At 40.9% G+C, this 18,210-nt stretch overlaps 1 protein-coding gene across 2 annotated transcripts in view; it reads right to left on the bottom strand.

Annotated features, from left to right (window-relative positions):
- Positions 1–3,300: 3,300 nt before the first annotated feature.
- Positions 3,301–18,210, bottom strand: part of itgb2.L (integrin subunit beta 2 L homeolog) — a 35,250-nt gene continuing 20,340 nt past the window's right edge. The window contains exons 9-16 of one of the 2 annotated variants that reach the window (XM_018234050.2): positions 16,294–16,383; positions 15,019–15,156; positions 13,962–14,146; positions 13,295–13,539; positions 11,379–11,592; positions 10,501–10,709; positions 8,941–9,107; positions 3,301–5,498 (exon numbers count right to left, since the gene is read on the bottom strand). In XM_018234050.2, the coding sequence (XP_018089539.1) occupies positions 5,433–5,498; positions 8,941–9,107; positions 10,501–10,709; positions 11,379–11,592; positions 13,295–13,539; positions 13,962–14,146; positions 15,019–15,156; positions 16,294–16,383 (1,314 nt within the window). In that variant the 3' untranslated portion in view covers positions 3,301–5,432. 2 annotated transcript variants of the gene reach the window in all.

Here is an 18,210-nt window from a genome sequence, read left to right as displayed (position 1 = left end):
GATTCTGCTTCCTACCCGACCGCCATTCGGCTCCGCCCCCTTGTTCAAAATATTTAAATAAGAATATACCTTTCAACTTTACTTCTGTCTTTTTGTTTTTTTACCTGCTAAACAGTTACAGTATGTTAAGCACACTACAGCAACTACTCTTAGCATTCCTGTAATGCAGCTGTTGTTGGACTTTTTCAATTCAAGTTCCCCTTAGTCCAACCGATTGTTTCCCCTTAGAGGTACCCCTTATAACATGATAATACAGCTATAGTATAGAATATGTAGGACAGCAAATAAGTCTAATTGACCATCAAGCTCGGCTTGTAGATGTATCAAGAAGGTCATATACTGTAGGTATACTTCCAAAATCTTTCACTGAGCTTCCCTACCCTTGTGCAGGGGGCTTAGGGCAGCCCCACTGTTTGATAACCGCTGCTCTAGTGTCACGTTATAGGCATTTACTTCCTTGCATAACCCTTGCCTATTACTGGCCTAAAATCTTCTATAAGAGTTGGCAATTTGGCATGTGGTGCAAGCCAGTATAGAAATGAAATCATAGCAAAAGTTTGCTTTTCACTTCAGAATTTCAGACACTAGAACTATCCTTTTTAAATTGTTAAGTTGTGCACTATTAAAGGGGGGCAGTCACCCAAAGAAATTACTCAAAATCCTATTTTATCACATTAGTCAAGAAAAATGAACTTTAATTACACTATATAAATTATTTGAAACTTGTTTCCTTCAGTCTGGGGGTCCTAATTATAACAAGCAGGCAGCAGCCATTTTGTGGATACTGTTTTTAAGGAAAGCCTTGCATAGGGTTGCCACCTTTTGTAAAAAATTTTACCGGCTGCTGGGGGGGGGAACACAAAGGGGCGGACCGTGACGTCAAAAGGGGCGGACCGTGACGTCAAAAGGGGCGGGTTGTGATGTCAAAAGGGGCGGGCCACGCCACAGACACCACGGACGCTAGAAGAGGCAAAAGAAAAGGTAAGTTGCAGGGGATTGGGGGCGATTGGTGGCAGGCCGAGGGCTCCTTTTAATCGTATTACAAATTTACCGGCAGCTACATTGCCGGTAAATTTGTAATACCGGCCCCGGCCTTGGCCCCGGCTAGGCCGGTAAAATACCGGCCAGGTGGCAACCCTAGCCTTGCCTCATCTCAGAATCTTGTTTGTGCACCAGAATGAGGGACCCGATTTCCATTCCCATGTCCTGGCTACACAATTAAATGGTAAAGAGAACGGGGGAATGTGGGGAGAGCAGTGACATCTGGGAAGTGCTGATTGGAAAGTGAAAGTAATTGTCTGCCCCGCCTCTATGCCCGGGGCATAGAGGAGAGGCAGACAATATTTAAGTGACACCTGAGATTTTTAAATGAGCTTACAATAGCTATGAATGCTTTAATAAAAAATAGAAATTGGATTTCATGTTTAATTTGAAAAGGACTTTTATTATACAGATTTTTGGGTGACAGGTCCACTTTAAGAAACGTACACAAGTAATAATAAGGTAGTCTCTGTTTTGTCCCAATAAACATTGTTTATTTTTTATTGATAGATTTTGGCCCATGTTCTTTTTTTTTTAAAACTGAATGTAACAGTGTTCACAATCATCATCAGGCAACCTTTGGCATCTCATGTGCTGCAGAACCTTAGGTTTCAAACTTCTATCTCATCTGGATAGAAAATACATAGAAAATAAGATAGTGCCATAGTGCATTAACCAATATAAAATAATAATTTTTTAGGAAATACAAGTCCACATTATCAAATTCAGCTTAACTACGGTACTAGGTCCTACTTTCTCAGGTTCTCTGCTTCAGGACCCATACCATACCACAGGCTCTGCTATCTGTCCAGTGAAGTGCTTGATGCTTCCTATTGCTCCAAGGATGGCTGCCAAGGTAGACTAGTGGTGACTGCCAGTTATCTTAACACAATTAAATATTTTTTATGGCTTTCTAATTAGGGGTATCCTCTCACCCCTTTAAAGTAGGACAATTTTGAATACAGATACTGCAAGTTGATTGCATGGATCAAGGATTTGCGTGCAGTCATGCATCCAACTTGCGGCATGTGTATTAAATAAGTATCTGACTTTAAAGGGCATTGATTTGTTATGCTTTAATATGCACTTGAGTTTTAATTATGGGTTATGTGTTTGCTTTTTCCTGACAAAAATGTAATAGGGGTATTTACATTTGAGATGCTTTACTGCTTACTGGGACCATGTATTATAGACTTCAACTTTTAAAGGAGAAAGTAAGTGGGTTGCAGCATCTCCTTGTCAGGCTCTGCTGGGATTCGAGCCAGGGACCTTTGGGTTTCTGTCTCAATGTCTTAACCACTGGGCCAGGTTAGCAGCCTGCAAGGTGGCTCACTATGGGGCAAATTCACTAAGGCGCGAAGCGCCGAACGCTAGCGTTTTTTCGCTAGCGTTCGGCATTATCGCTACTGCGCAAATTCACTAACGAACGCTGGTGTAATTTCGCTAGTGTTACTTCGCAACCTTACGCCAGGCGAATTTTCGCTAGCGACGAAACTACGCAAATTCACTAATTTGCGCAGTGTAGCGAACGCTACCTTTTACGCTAGACTTCCTTCGCCACCTCAGACCTGGCGAAGCGCAATAGAGTAGATAGGGATTGTTTAAAAAAAAAGTCAAAAATTTTTCTAAGTCCCAAAAAACGCTGGCGTGTTTTCTACATGATGGCTGATAGGCTGAAAAAGATCGAAATTTTTTTGGGGCTCCCCTTCCTCCCCCCTACTTTTCCTGACTCATGGCAACTTACCTAGACAGTGGGCACATGTGTAGGGCAAAATAAAATTTCTATTGGCAGATTTGAAGGTTTTCTAGGCATTTGTAGTGCAGATACGTGTTCCTCCATTGAAATTTGAATTTCGCGCCGTATGCAAATTAGCCTTCGCTAGCGCAACTTCGCTTTATATAGCGAATTAACGCTAGCGCAACTTCGCAAACTTACGCTACCCCTGTGCGCAACTTCGCATTTTAGTGAATTTGCGGAGCGCTGGCGAAAATTCACCTGGCGAAGTGCGGCGAAGAGCGGCGAAGTTGCGCCTGGCGCAACTTCGATTCTTAGTGAATTTGCCCCTATATATTACATGGCCTTTGCAGTCCCAGGCCAGCAGCAGCCTGATTGGTTGCAGTCAGCCAATCAGGGCTGACTCTGCCCTATTTAAGGCCAGCCCTCTGAACACTCCTTGCTGGAGCATTATATGGCCTTCCTAGTACTGTGGCAGTGCCCCTAGCTAGGTTGTGCCAGCTCTAGCCCTTTTCCCTTGATTCTACCTTGCCCTGATCTGCCTTGTCTTGCCTTGCTTTACCCTAACTTGTACCTTTCCCTGCCTTGACCTGACCCTGCCTGTTCTTGATTCCTGCTTCTTGTTCTACCTTTTACCTTTTCCTGCCTTGACCTGACCTTGCCTTGCCTGTTCCTGTTCTGCCTTGTACCTAGACTGTCTCGCTATCCTGTCCTGCCATTTCTTCCACTATCCAGTCTGATCTGACCTATGGCCGCACCGTCCTGTACTATCTTTCCTGATCTACGCCCACACCATCCTGTCTCATCCTGTTCTACACCTGCTCCATCCCCCTTCTGCCCAGTCTGCTCATGAATTGACTCCTCGCCCCCTTCACCTGTTCCAGTCTGAGTCGTCGTCCTCTTAAACCTGTTCCTGCATTCTCTTTACGTATTCCCTAGTCACATGCAGCTCCTGCCTCAAGGATTCAACCTTCCCTCATCAGCCTCCACAGCGCCCCATACCAAATCCTTGACACCCCTGAAGGCGGAGAAAGTGTAAGAAGGGGGTGTTATAGTTCTAGCAGCTGAATACTACCCCATTAGTTCATCCTAAGAGCCTTATAGAACGGATGGTACACGCTGTGATAGTTGTGAGCGCAAAAGGGAAAGTAGGTCAACATGCTACACTCAAGCTGTAATATGACATGTACCTCTGATATTGATGATATTGGTTTAAAAGTAGTATCTGACGAAAATGTATTTAAATTGGTTCATGCACTGTGGTGCTTTCCTATTTTATTTTTTCTTATAAATACTCTAAGGTATTCTTTGGAACCAGAGCTGCCATGTTTGCCATCTGCTGCCATAGTATCTACTCCTCAACCAGTATGGTTGATATTTTATTAGAGTCAAGGAATGTTTAGCATTTTGCTGGGTTAGCTTTGTATGGGACTTGCTAAAAAAAATATATATTGTCTTTCATAAAAGAGTTCCTTGGGAATAAGCAAAATACTAAATAATACATGATAGTATAACAAAAGCAAATTAATATTTTTGCATTTAAATGAGGATAAATGTGGTTGATCACAAGGTCCCATGCCAGACGCATGCACCAGTTCTATAATAATGTGTAGAAAGCACAACCATGGAATAGCCAGTGTGACTACCTTTCACATTAGAAAGAGGAAAGTTTAAAGAATGTTAAATTTAGTTCTACTCCTTGGGCCAGATTGAATTCAGTGAGAAAAAGTTATCTCACAGTTTATCACATGAAACATTATGGAGGAGATTCAATTGGAGGAGAAAAAGTTTTCTACAAATTCAGTTCGAATTTTTGTCCATAGACATAGAGTTTTCACGTGATAAACAGTAAGATAATTCTGAATTGAATCTCGTATTCACATGATAAACCTTTTTTGACGCTAAACTGAATCTAGACTTTGTCTGGTACTGACCTGCTGCATGCCATGGTTCAAACTCTACTAAAATAGGAGCCCAGCACCATAAAGATGATTTGGCCCATGTTTCATCTCTGTGTTCCTTCTTTTATGGTACATTAGGAGTAGAAATTCTGATGATTGCTGCAACAGGACAGACATAATTCTGCTTTGTAACAAATAATTAGGCCATAACACAGTAACTAGTATATATCATAGAATCAGGCGGCAACAGCTCACGAGGTACCAGGGGTGAAAAAATCTGCTCCTTGTAACTTTAAGAGCAGAATTTCCGGTCATTAAACCGGAAATTTGGCTCTTCTAGTATCACTCTCTGCACTAGTGATGTGGCCCCCCCCTGGACCAACTCCTGTGCAAAAAAGGTAAGCCCTGGGGAGCAGGGGGGGCAGCATCACAGGAGCAAATAGGCATAAAATCGCCCCTGCATAGAATGATCCTCTATAATTATTGGAAGAAATATTCTGCAATTATTCCTGCCTTTAAGAAGAGATAAAGGCAGAATGTTTTACTGTTAACAGTAGGACAGTGGGAGTAACGCATGGCACATAATCTGTTTAGTAATTCAAACTATCACTATCATTCAAAAAGGTTTTGTTTGGTTTTTTTTAAATTGTGATTTATCCTATTTCATCATCAATTGGTGTGCCATGTTAGCTATCACAAACTCATTACAGAACACATATTGATGTATTGTTGCACTCCTTTGAGAAGGTTTTCTTTCACTCTCCGCTAAAGTTGGGGTTTTGCACAGTGGTAGTAGCATTATGATACAAAGGATTATGTCCCTACAAAAAAAAAAAAAAGTATGTTAGAATGAAAAGAACTCAAAAAAATATGTTTATCAGATAAACTAAAGTTTAACTATATACTGTATAAAGTGTATATATATATATATGCAGTATTTAAAGCAAGTATTAGGGCTTATGTACAAACACAACTACAATTGCAGTCATGTAAAAAGGGATACAGTTGTTTGGCATACCCATTAAAGGATAAGTAAAGTCGTTTAGAACTTGGGGATGCCAAATGTTAGGCACCTCCAAGTGAATATATTTACTTACCTTAACCCTGGGCCGGTGCTCTTATCAGCAGAAAACTGCAGTGGGCCGGGGTTATTCCAGCGAGCACCACGGAACGATCCTCTTCTGTCTTCCTCTTTCTTCAAATTTCCCAGGGCAGACACATGCGTAGTAGAATGAAATAGCCAACTTTTTAGTTAAAGTTCGGCCTTTCACTCTAATGCGCTTGTGCAGCCACGAGAAGAAACAAGAAGCCGGAAGAGATGTGCTCCGTGGTGCTTACTGGTATAGCCGGTGCCGTTTTCTGCTGATAGGAGCACCACCCCGGGGTTTCAGGTAAGTCAATACAATCACTTGGGGGTGCCTAACATTTGGCACCCCCAAGTGCTAAATGACTTTCAAACACTTCGAGTATGTGCAAGTGTGCAACACATTTGCACTATTTGTGCGAAGCACTATTGCGCACCAGACAAGTAAGTCTGTATGGACTACACACATATTTGACTACCATGTAGGTGGTAGTTATTCCAGGATTCCCACTGCCAGCTGTTTCAATAGGCACATTGATTTTCAACAATGCAAATTAGAAGTCAGCACTCACCCATAGGGTATATTCAATGCAGGTGCAGGTCTGAGGTGGCCACTTCCACCCGTTCTGTGAACAATTTCGGTAAACAGACAGCACCACACTTGAGGTAAATTCTTAAAAGGCCTTTATTCCAAAAGGGCTTATTTCAGGATAAACACACAGCAGCGACGTTTCAGGCTCACACTCGCCTTTTTTCAAGCTACTGAGCACACATTGATGCAGGTATTTTATACCTTCTAACACACCGCCATCTAGTGGCTAATCACAATGTCAATGACACAGCTGCATTCACTTACAATGATCATATATATCTACAATGTTACAACTTAAGTATAAAACAATGTATCAAACACATCCATCTTGTTAAGCTATTGGGACCTGGCCACTGATACATCAATCCGCTTGCCTGTAACGACAAATGTATAACAAAATAGTATTTCTTAAAAATTATTATATACAATAAAAAGCTAACGAAAGATTTTATGCAATTCATGCTCTCTATTTAGTCCAGAAGGGGTGAGAGTGCCTAATGTACGAATCCACATGGCTTCCCTCTTAAGTAGTTCTTTTTGTCTATCCCCCCGTCGGTGAAGTCTGGGTACCTGATCTACCACCTGGTATTTCAATTGTTGGACCCCATGTCCTTTCTCAACAAAATGGCAGGCAACTGCCTGTTCTATCTTTTTGGTTTTAATCGCGGACTTTTGTTCGCGTATACGATCTTTTACCATGCGGGACGTTTGCCCCACGTACTGCAAGCCACACGGGCATTTAATCACATAGATCACGAATGTTGAAGAACAGGTAAAATGTCCCTTAATTTTTATCTCTCAGCAACCCCCAGTGTTTCTGCACGAGAGGGTGGGCGCTTGACTTTTGTCTCTAGATATAATCCACTGTCCTCACATATCACTAAGATCGTGCAGAAACACTGGGGGTTGCTGAGAGATGGCATCCCTAATGTCCGAGAATTTAAGTTACTGCCAATTATGGCCTTTAAAAAGAGTAAAACAGTGGGGTCTAGTGTAGTTAGATCAGATATTGGAGACATTAAGGATACGCAGCAAGTACTTAGACCTGTAAAAAATGGCACTTTCCCCTGCTTAGCATGCAATTGTTGCTCCAATTGTCAACGGGGTGAAGTGATTTACCACTCACACAAGGGTACCCCGATAAAAATTAAGGGACATTTTACCTGTTCTTCAACATTCGTGATCTATGTGATTAAATGCCCGTGTGGCTTGCAGTACGTGGGGCAAACGTCCCGCATGGTAAAAGATCGTATACGCGAACACAAGTCCGCGATTAAAACCAAAAAGATAGAACAGGCAGTTGCCTGCCATTTTGTTGAGAAAGGACATGGGGTCCAACAATTGAAATACCAGGTGGTAGATCAGGTACCCAGACTTCACCGACGGGGGGATAGACAAAAAGAACTACTTAAGAGGGAAGCCATGTGGATTCGTACATTAGGCACTCTCACCCCTTCTGGACTAAATAGAGAGCATGAATTGCATAAAATCTTTCGTTAGCTTTTTATTGTATATAATAATTTTTAAGAAATACTATTTTGTTATACATTTGTCGTTACAGGCAAGCGGATTGATGTATCAGTGGCCAGGTCCCAATAGCTTAACAAGATGGATGTGTTTGATACATTGTTTTATACTTAAGTTGTAACATTGTAGATATATATGATCATTGTAAGTGAATGCAGCTGTGTCATTGACATTGTGATTAGCCACTAGATGGCGGTGTGTTAGAAGGTATAAAATACCTGCATCAATGTGTGCTCAGTAGCTTGAAAAAAGGCGAGTGTGAGCCTGAAACGTCGCTGCTGTGTATTTATCCTGAAATAAGCCCTTTTGGAATAAAGGCCTTTTAAGAATTTACCTCAAGTGTGGTGCTGTCTGTTTACCGACATTGATTTTCAACCCATGGGCTGATCTGTCTCATATTGTATCATCTGCACACATATATGAGTGGCTAAATTGCACTACTCAAAGTGATCATATGAATTACTGCTTAAGCAAAGCATATTCCTGATGGCCATACTGATTGAACAGTTTGATATTGTCTGCTTTGGTCAAATAGCACTAATTCACTTAGTTAAACAGATGTTGCATGGTTATGTGGCCTTGTCACTTTAATGGCCTACAACCCAAAATAAGGTGATGCAATAAACAAAAATACTTAACTAATCAGTTCAATTCAATTAAATTTGCCCACTCCTCTGGAAATACCTTTATCTAGTGCTAACTTTATAGCACACATATTTTATTCATGTGCTCTTTGTCTGTTCCCAGGAACATGGGATAATGGAAAGTCACCTGCTCTGCCAATGCCCTGCCCATGTGTGACGGGAGGCATAGCCAAAGCAAATTTTCTTTTCAGACAGACAATCGACTACAATCATGACAGAGCCCATACTCGCACATGATTGGGCAGACAGACAGAAATAAGTATAACCATTTCTAAGCATATTTAAATACATTTGGTAAATGGGCCCATGTGTATGATGACTAAACTAGACTTTTGTTAAGCATAAACTTTATAATCTGTTTCAAATGGCAAACAAAATACTACATTTTGAAGAGGTACAAAATTGTACATCCTTACCGGATTCCATTTAGAGTTCATTCTTTCCTTTTCAAACCTCTGGTACTCATTTCTGTCCTTTATTTCTGTAATAATTTTCCAGATGATCAGACATGCCAGTCCAATAAATATCACACCAGCTGTGGTACCACCCACTATTGCCACAAAGTTGGGGGCTTCGGGGCATTCTGAAGAAAGAAAGAAATGTAACACTGAAGTAGCATGAAACACAGTGATATTGGTATAATTGGTTGGCATTTTGTGGCAACTATGTTACACTAGCTTTTAGCTTTACCACTATATTTGTTCTGGATGAGAGCTATTATCTTGAGGGATGAGACCGCGCAATGGTGTGGAGGAAGAGTGAAATATACTGTAAGCAGTAGAATTTCCAAAGAATGAGCACTAGTGGTTCTTGGAACATTAATCAGAACTGATTTATTAGAACAAATTCAAAAAGGAGAATATAGTAGCGATACATACTCACAATTAAGACTATTAACAGAGCAATCCCTCCAATAGAGCTTGAGAGAGGAGTATCATACAGTCCACCCTCTGGGAAAACCTCCTAAATGGAACCCAGGTGGGAATCTACTGTATCTAATCCCTATAACCTGTACAATAGTTCCCTGACTAGGGCACAATGCCAATGGGTATCTATTCCCTTCTAATAATCCTTGGTGGAGCCAAGGACTACTCATATAGGTAGCCCTAAACATGGCTATCTCTCCTAGAGAGACCTATTACAGGATCTAGCTGCCCCTTACTAGTCCTGCACTAATGATATGCTCCACAGAAAACTACCTTCCACTTAGGGGAGTCTTTGGCAAAAAGAACCTCTAGCTGCATGGCTGACCCTTTTATATTAAAGCCCACTGCCACCTAATGGTCAAACTGGGGAAAGCTAGGGGTCAGGCATTGACCCAGGAAGGGAAGAATTACTCCTTTCAATAGACTAAGGGCCTCTTTAGTGACCAAAGTTAGGGGAATGCACAATAAATTTACTGGTCCCCTACATACACATATTCTTGTGTTATCTCAGTTGATTCATCTTGCCTGGCTAGTAGTCCCTGACAACTTTACAGGAAAATCTGCACTAAGTGCATGGACAACCATGAGGGAATTGGGTGCCGCTGGCATTAGTGGCAACATGAGAGTGGTGCAGAAGCCCTGCATTAATAGGATGAAGTGCTGTGTTGCTATAAACAGCTTAGAATTCAAATATCCTATAATACTTTAGCATCTAGCTTATAAAATAGTGCAGAAGTTCTGTTTGTGTGTGCATGTGTGCATATTCTTTGATCAACTTAAGCTTTGGAAGGGGGTGGTATGGAGGCTGATCATACTAGGGGCTAGCAGTGTTTCTGTACCTTAAAAAATACACAGAATCAAGGGTGCAAGTGCTGGCATGCCAAGGGATGCAGAATGCAGATTTCCCCAATTATGGCTCCATTCACTTGTACCCAGTGGCTTCACATTTCTAAGCTCGCTCTGCACTGTGTCGGTTGCAGTAATATGAGTGTCAGTATGCAGGTATATTCCTTGATGTGGCAAAAGTAAAGCAGCAGAGCTGTCCTTTACCTCTCTTTAACGTGTAGGTAATAGTAAATTTATCTTCTCCATCATCTTCTACAATTATATACTGCATCCAGCAGTTATTGCTGTCCTTCTCCTTGCACACAGTCTCACGTTTCAGTTCTTCTACTCTTTGAGCTCTTACACCAGGACACAGATTTGAACAGTTCTTGGGGCTCTCATCTTCTTGAGTTATATAGCATTCAACACAGGGTCTGGCACAAAGTAGAAGAGTGGCATGGTTATTTTTGTAAGAATGCAGGGTGGCTTACCATCCCCAATGAATTGAAGTAGGTAGTTGGTTTGGTGTCCAACCAGGGGTGACTCTAACTCCCCTGCTGTCCTGTGGTGGCTTCCATGCTGCTGCCCCCCATCTCCCACTCTTAACATTCCGGGGGTCAAGGCTGCTATTGAAGAGAGAGCAAATTTGTGTTCTCTGCAGTATAAGAGATGAATTTCTGGTTTATTTGGTACTTAAAGTTACCAGGAGAGGCTTTTATCTCAACTCACGCATTGCCGCAGCATCCCTGGGTCCAACCAAACTATGCGATCTTTGGTTGGTTACAGGGACACAAAATAAGTGATTTAGTGACTGTATCATGGTTGTAACCAGGCTGAAGGAACAGCTTGCTGTGCAGTATGGCCACTCATGTATAAAAAATTATATATCCACCCACCAGGTTTGCGGGGAGGTAAGACATTTTTTATGCTGACCCATGTGCAGTCAGCTTTACTCTGACAATGAAAAAGGATTTGGGGATTTGAAGTCCTCCAAAATGTGGAGTGCCAAATGAAAGTAACCCTGTCCTGTGCTAGTCTGTGGCCTCCATATATAAGCTAGCTTGGATGTAAATACTGTATGCAAGGAAATAAATCACACTTACCCAAACTTTGAGCAGGAGGATGGACACCCAGGGCAGAACTCACAGAAAGGTTGCAAGTATCCTGGCTTACAAATGCAGCTGTTACATTCACATTTGCCCCTTCCACTACATACACTTCCCCTTTGATTCTTACAGTTGGATGTTGATTTTTTGCACTGACAAGCGCTACCTTCAAAACCTTCATTGCATCTGCAGACTCCACAATCACAAGCTCCTGTGTTCAAAGAGACAAGGAAAAAATCAAAGGGTTAACCATGCACATTGCGAGAATAGAAAGGGACAGGCAACTAATGGAAATACATTTACAAATAACTTAAAAACCATGGACACATTTAATAGATGTATATTGCTAAGTTGCTCAGAACTATGTTTTCTTTTCTTAGGCAAATAATGATTTTTTTGGCTTGACATTCCCTTTTTGAGATATGTGTGTATTGCAGAGTAATAGATACAGATACGAGTCATTTGTTATAATGTGCATGGTGGGTCAGTATCCACTTCTTTTCGGCTGAAATTTAATGTTTCAAAATTCAGTGCCTTTCACTTTCTTTAATGTGCTTGTGGAGCTAGTATCCACAGGGGCGCTCCGCCAATGAGGCGAATTGAGCAACTCGCCTCAGGCGGCTGCACCAGGTTACCAGAGGCGGAAAAAAGCCTGTAAGAGCCAAATTTCCGTTTTTTAAACCGGAAATTCGGCTTTACTAGTGCGAGAATGCACTATTGCGCTCTCCGCACTAGCGTTGCTGCCTCCCCCTGGAAAGGTCAGCGGGCAGGGGGGGGGGCGCATTACAGGAGCCGCCTCAGGCACTATATCTCACTGGATTCTCTGGATCAGCTAGCAATTTAGACAAAAGACTGAACATCATGTATGAGTTTTTTGTTTCAGGCTGATTTACTATTTTATTGAATCACTGCATGTAATGTGCTTGATTTGTAACTAACTCTCACTGTATACAATAGTCTTGGAATGCCAGTACCCACATCTCTCTCTCTCTCTCTCTCTCTCTCTCTCTCTCTCTCTCTCTCTCTCTCTCTCTATATATATCGCAAAAGTGGTAATTTATTTGTTTAACAATGTTTCAGTCTCAGCAAGGACCTTTCTCAAGGTTACAGGACATGAACAAAAGCAGACAGGTTGCCAACACAGTATACAATATTCTTGGGTTGCCAGTACCAATTTTCTCTCATCAGATATATCTATATATATCTATATATATCTATATCTCTCTTTCTCTCTCTCTCTCTGGCTATATATATATATATATATATATACAGTATATATATATATATATATATACAGTATATATATATATATATATATATATATATATACACACAATCTACAGTTGGTAAATTAACTCCTTGGTGACTTATAATGTCTTTGTAAATTACAGTAGGGTGTACATTATCCACTATATACTGTGACTGGTATGTCAGTACCCATTGCCTCCACTGTATATTATGTGCTTGGGTTGCAAGACTCACTTCTTTGATTGTATAATGTGATGGTAATACCATTACCCATTTCTCTCGTGGTATAATGTGCCGAAGATGACTGACAACATACACTAACTGCATGCCAGAGTTCTACCTGCATTCAGTATTAAGTTCCAACACCCACTCCATCTGAGCAGCATTGCATTTTATCTGTCTCTGTCAGTGCTCACGGCTCCATTTTCAAGGCTTAAAGGTGGCCATACACTCACTCAACTCACATGTACTGGCAAGGATACAGCAATTCCAGTGCTGCTCAATCAGAAAGTATTTTTGCACTTGTATATATTCCACAATGCCTGGCATTATAGATTTAAGTGAGCCTGAGTTAATATGCTACATTCACAATGCATACAAAATACCCAATGAAATAAAGGGTTGTTTTTGTGTCTGTAGCTATAATAAAGCTCAGACAAACTCACCCTCTCCTGCACACAGTTTGCCCTCAAACAGCTCACAGTTCCAGTTGTCACATTGGCAGTATTGACCATAGATCTTTTTTGAGGGATCTTCATTTGTATGGCAGATGCACTGTCCACAGATACAGTCCCCTGATCCAGAACAGACCGCAGAACCGTTTTCCTTCTTACAGGTCTGCTCCAGTTCTTGGCTTGTTTTCCCCCCTGTGCGGCATTCGCAATTCTTCCCCACAAAACCTTCCCTGCAGCTGGGAAGGAAAATATTACAGAGATCGAAGGATGAGCCAAGATTTTAAAGAAAAATACTAAAAATATATTTTCTGTATTAAATGCATAGCAATGTTTTAGGGCACACTACTTCTTCATTTGCTTTAAAAATAAAATGATATGCTTGGGAAGCCCTTTCCACCAGACCCCAATGTGTAGGGTGAACTACAATGCTACAATGCTATTATGGCATAGGGATATTTGGGATAGTGGGCTGCTGACTAAGTGAAGAGATGCCAAGTTGGCAGCCAATATCTGTCTGTGTATAAGCTCCTTAATTAAGACTTTTTTTTAGCCATTAAAGAAATGCACAGCTTTGTGAGACAGTTTCTATTTACTCTACAATTTGTTATTTTGCTGTTTTTCTAATAATAACATTGCAGAGCTAATTTTGGGGAATTACCTGCAGATTCCACACTGTATGTTCCCTTTTGAGTTGCAGTCTTCTGGTTGAGGAGTCTCATCACACTCACAGTCACAGAGAGTTTTGACGCTCACAACCAGTGTGTCAGTAAATCCCAATGGGCGAATCGCAAAGCTCTGTGCCTGGAGGCACTTGCTGGCTGTCACTTTCACTTTGAATTTGATCTGAAATAGTAGACAATACACATGAAAACATACCATTACAGCCATACATCAGGTGAGGAGCAAGTTGTCAATGTGTAGGCTGGAGGGTAAGTGTAAGATTCACAAATTTATGACTCCTGCCCCCTTGGCATATCCTTTCCTGGCAAAAATGGCAAATGGGGATTCTATGTGATAATCCCTCCACCCAAACCATTAAAAGTAGGTTTAGAAACACAAGGTAAAACTTGTTACAACCAGTTTTGCAGTAAACATTTAAGAAAACCTCTACCTGTCCAGTTGCCTTTAACTTAATTCTAATAGATACTGTATATCATGACCTGGATAAATGAGAATCTTCATAGACATTATAAATGTCATTTTGCAGTCACAATGTATGCTTACCATACCATATTTTCATACCACTTACTTAAAGGACAAATTTTTAGATGTTATTATTAAAGGGGAAAATGACAATTTAATATAAGCTTCACCATACTGTAATAAGAAACTTTCTAAATACAACCAATTAAAAATTCTGCATTGTTTCTGAATTAATCAAGTTTATATTCACTATTCCTCTCTCAGCATCTATTTCTTTTCATTCTCTCTTCGTGCAGCATTTGGGTGTCCTTTTGCCTAGAAGATGTATTAGAGCTCACTCTATTAAATTCACCAGAAATCATGTCTCTCTACATGCAGAATTTGTGCAAAAGATTGTTAGATTTTGTTTAAACTGGAATCAGTTATTTTAGTGAGCTCTAATACATCTGCAAGGAAAGGAAGCCCCTCCCCCATAATATATATTGGATCTAACTGTCATGTTCCTATCCAGCTCATTCAAACCCAGCTCTTGCTTTTTTTCCTACATGGCACTATTCCTGGAATAGCCTTACCTCTTCCCCAATCTTCACATTACTGCACATGCCCTTCAGCTGGTTCTCTGTTTTATCTCCGGAGCATATAGAATCATACAGAATCTCTAGAAAATCTGGTGTGGTCCCATGGTCCAGAATGACCTCTGAAGATAAAGCCTGTAAATGAACAAGGTAAGGGAAATTAACACATGCAAAGGTTTTTTACATTAAGGGGCACATTTACTAAGGGTCGAATATTGAGGGTTAATAAACCCTCGAATTCGAAGGATTTACCGCAAATCCTATGATCGATTCGAAGGATTTTAATCGATCGATGGAAGGATTTTCTTTCGATCAAAAAAACCTGAGAAAAGTAATGAGGAAGGTCCCCATAGGCTAACATTGTACCTTGGTAGGTTTAAACTACTGAAGTATGTAGTCAAAGTTTTTTTTAAAGAGACAGTACTTCGACTATCGAATGGTCGAATAGTTGAACGATTTTTACTTCGAATCGTTCAAATCGAAGTTGAAGTCGTAGTCGAAGGTCGTAGTAGCCTATTTTACTTCGAATCCTTCACTCGAGCTTAGTAAATGTGCCCCTAAAGGTTACAATTACAAAACATACTGATACAGGCAAATAAGCAATTTGTCTACTTGGTGTAATACACCATGAATCCCGTTTGTGGTTTAAGGCCAACTCCTGTTTGAGACTAGTGATTGTGACTGGATTTTGTGATAATGACATGTTCCTAATATAGGAATCTTGAGAGGCGTAAATAGAGTTACCTCAGATCCAGTGTAAAATAATTTTAGGGGTGCCAAAACTTAAGGAAGACATCTTGCATTCTCAACCAATGTGCCCTCTAAATTCTTTTCGGCTATGTGCGCAAAAAATGCTTTTGTGCGTACATCTTAAGCTTGTGTGTGCAGTTTTTAAAAAACTGTGTGCTCTGGCCTCAAAATGTATGTGTGTGCACGAGTGTGCACCTTAGAAGGTACATTGTTCTCAACATACACATACATTGCTCCTCTACACTCTTGGGTCCACCACAAGGTGCAAATGTTGCTATATCATACAAGGCCCTTGTACTTGACATCAGATAGTGTTACTCGGTGCACTATATACAAAAGCAATATATAATGTTGGCCAGGTGCACCCACAAGTGTATAGATTATAGTAGAGATCATACCAGAATGGAGTACATAATAAAGTACAATAAAATTAATTAAATCATAATGACTATTCACACTAGTGAAAATGGTTCTGGAAGTGAATCTAAGTGCTTTGAGATTGATCAGAGACATGCATTATACCTGGTAAGCATCTGTGATCAGCTGCACAACGTTTTTGGAATCTGAGGATAACTCTCCAACAACTGACTTGGGGATTAATTTACTGAGATTCTGCAAGTGAATAGAATAACAATAATATTAGACAATGACAGAACTATATTAATCCTTTTGAGTTGCAATGAATGAAATGTGTAGTTTATCTTTAAGTTAAAGGGATACTGTCATGGGAAAAAATGTTTTTTTTTTCAAAATGCATCAGTTAATATTGCTGCTCCAGCGGACTTCTGCACTGAAATTTGTTTCTCAAAAGAGCAAACAGATTTTTTTTTATATTTAATTTTGAAATCTGACATGGGGCTAGACAGTTTCCCAACTGCCCCCAGTCATGTACTTGATTCAGGATCGTAGGAGAAACATCAGCCTGCCAGAAAGCAGTTCCATCCTGGATCTTTCTGAAAGCAAATGACCAGGCAAAATGACCTGAGATGGCTGCCTACACACCAATATTACAAATAAAAAAATACACTTGCTGTCATTTGGACCAATTTGACAGCTTATCTGCCCCTGTATGGGGTCTTCCGACGGGTCTTCCCGATCAATATCTGGCCATGATATTGATTGGGAAGGTTTGATTTTTAACCGACCGACCCGTCGGAGCCCCTTGGCGTATCGTAATTCGATCGTTCGGCCATACGTTCAAATTACCCCCCATATAGCCATGCTGTTAGTGGCATATCGTGGAAAGATCCGCTCGTTCTGTTTTCTTTAAGTTTGCTTCCGTTCTCTCCTAATGTTCCAGTCTTCTAAGGTTCTCTGTAGCTCTACAGTGACATCACTGCATTCCTACCCTTACACACCCCCACTGCCTGGGGCACAGTTCCATAGTCTCCAACTGTGCGCATGCTCCTTATAATAGGCTCTTTTCCTCTTTCATTGCAGCCATGCGGGGTTAAGTATAAGCGCATGCACAATAGCTGAAACATGCCAGGAAGAGCTCACATGGAGGTTAGAGATAGAAGGGTGATTTATACAAGTTCAAATGCCTTAACAGAAAAAATGAACTAGCAATTCCCTACACTATGAGGAGAATTAACATTCTATCAAACAAGGATAAATAAGCTTTAGTTCTCCTTTAATAGAGAACTTCCCCCAAAAAAAACATTTTCACAGGAGTTCGCCATCTTGGATATGTTCAGGACATGCACCTAGGGTTGCCACCCGGCCTGGTATTTTACCAGCAAAACACCTGCCAAGGCCGGGGCCGGTATTACAAATTTACCAGCAATGTAGTTGCTGGTAATTTGTAATACCCTTAGCAAAAGCCCTTGGCCCTCCGGTGGAAACGTACCTTTTCTTCGTTGTCTGGCCATCACGCAACGTGGCCCCCCATATCTGGCACGACCACCACTGCTCCACCCCTTTTTGCAGCATGATCCGCCCCTTTAGTTCCTGCGTACACCACTGGCCGGTAAATGTTTTTTGAAAATGTGGCAACCCTACATGCACCTGTCAGTGACACGCACACGTTCAGTGTGATCTGGGAAGCTGTTGAGAACCTAAGCTTAAGGGTCAGCCCAAATCATCAAGCAAAATGAGGTTCGACTGTCATATAAGCTAATGTTGACTATTAATCTCTGATGATAATTGTGCTAGTTTCTATTCTACCATATAATGTGAATATGAATTAATGACTAATTAGCCTTGTATCGTAACATTTCTATATATATACAGCATATTGTTATTCAGTCCCAAAGCTCAGTAAGTGACAGCAGCACAGAGCATGTGCAGTGAATCAGCAGAAAAGAAGATGGGGAGCTACTGGGGCATCTCTGGAGACACAGATCTTCCCTGCTAAAGGATTGTAGTTGCCTTGGGCTGGTACAGAAGCCCAAAACATAATGTGTAGTATTTCTACTGTACTTCTTTATTAAACTTTAG

This window comes from Xenopus laevis, chromosome 9_10L, assembly GCF_017654675.1.
Source record: "Xenopus laevis strain J_2021 chromosome 9_10L, Xenopus_laevis_v10.1, whole genome shotgun sequence".
Taxonomy (NCBI): domain Eukaryota; kingdom Metazoa; phylum Chordata; class Amphibia; order Anura; family Pipidae; genus Xenopus; species Xenopus laevis.
This window is presented reverse-complemented; position numbering and strand designations above follow the sequence as displayed.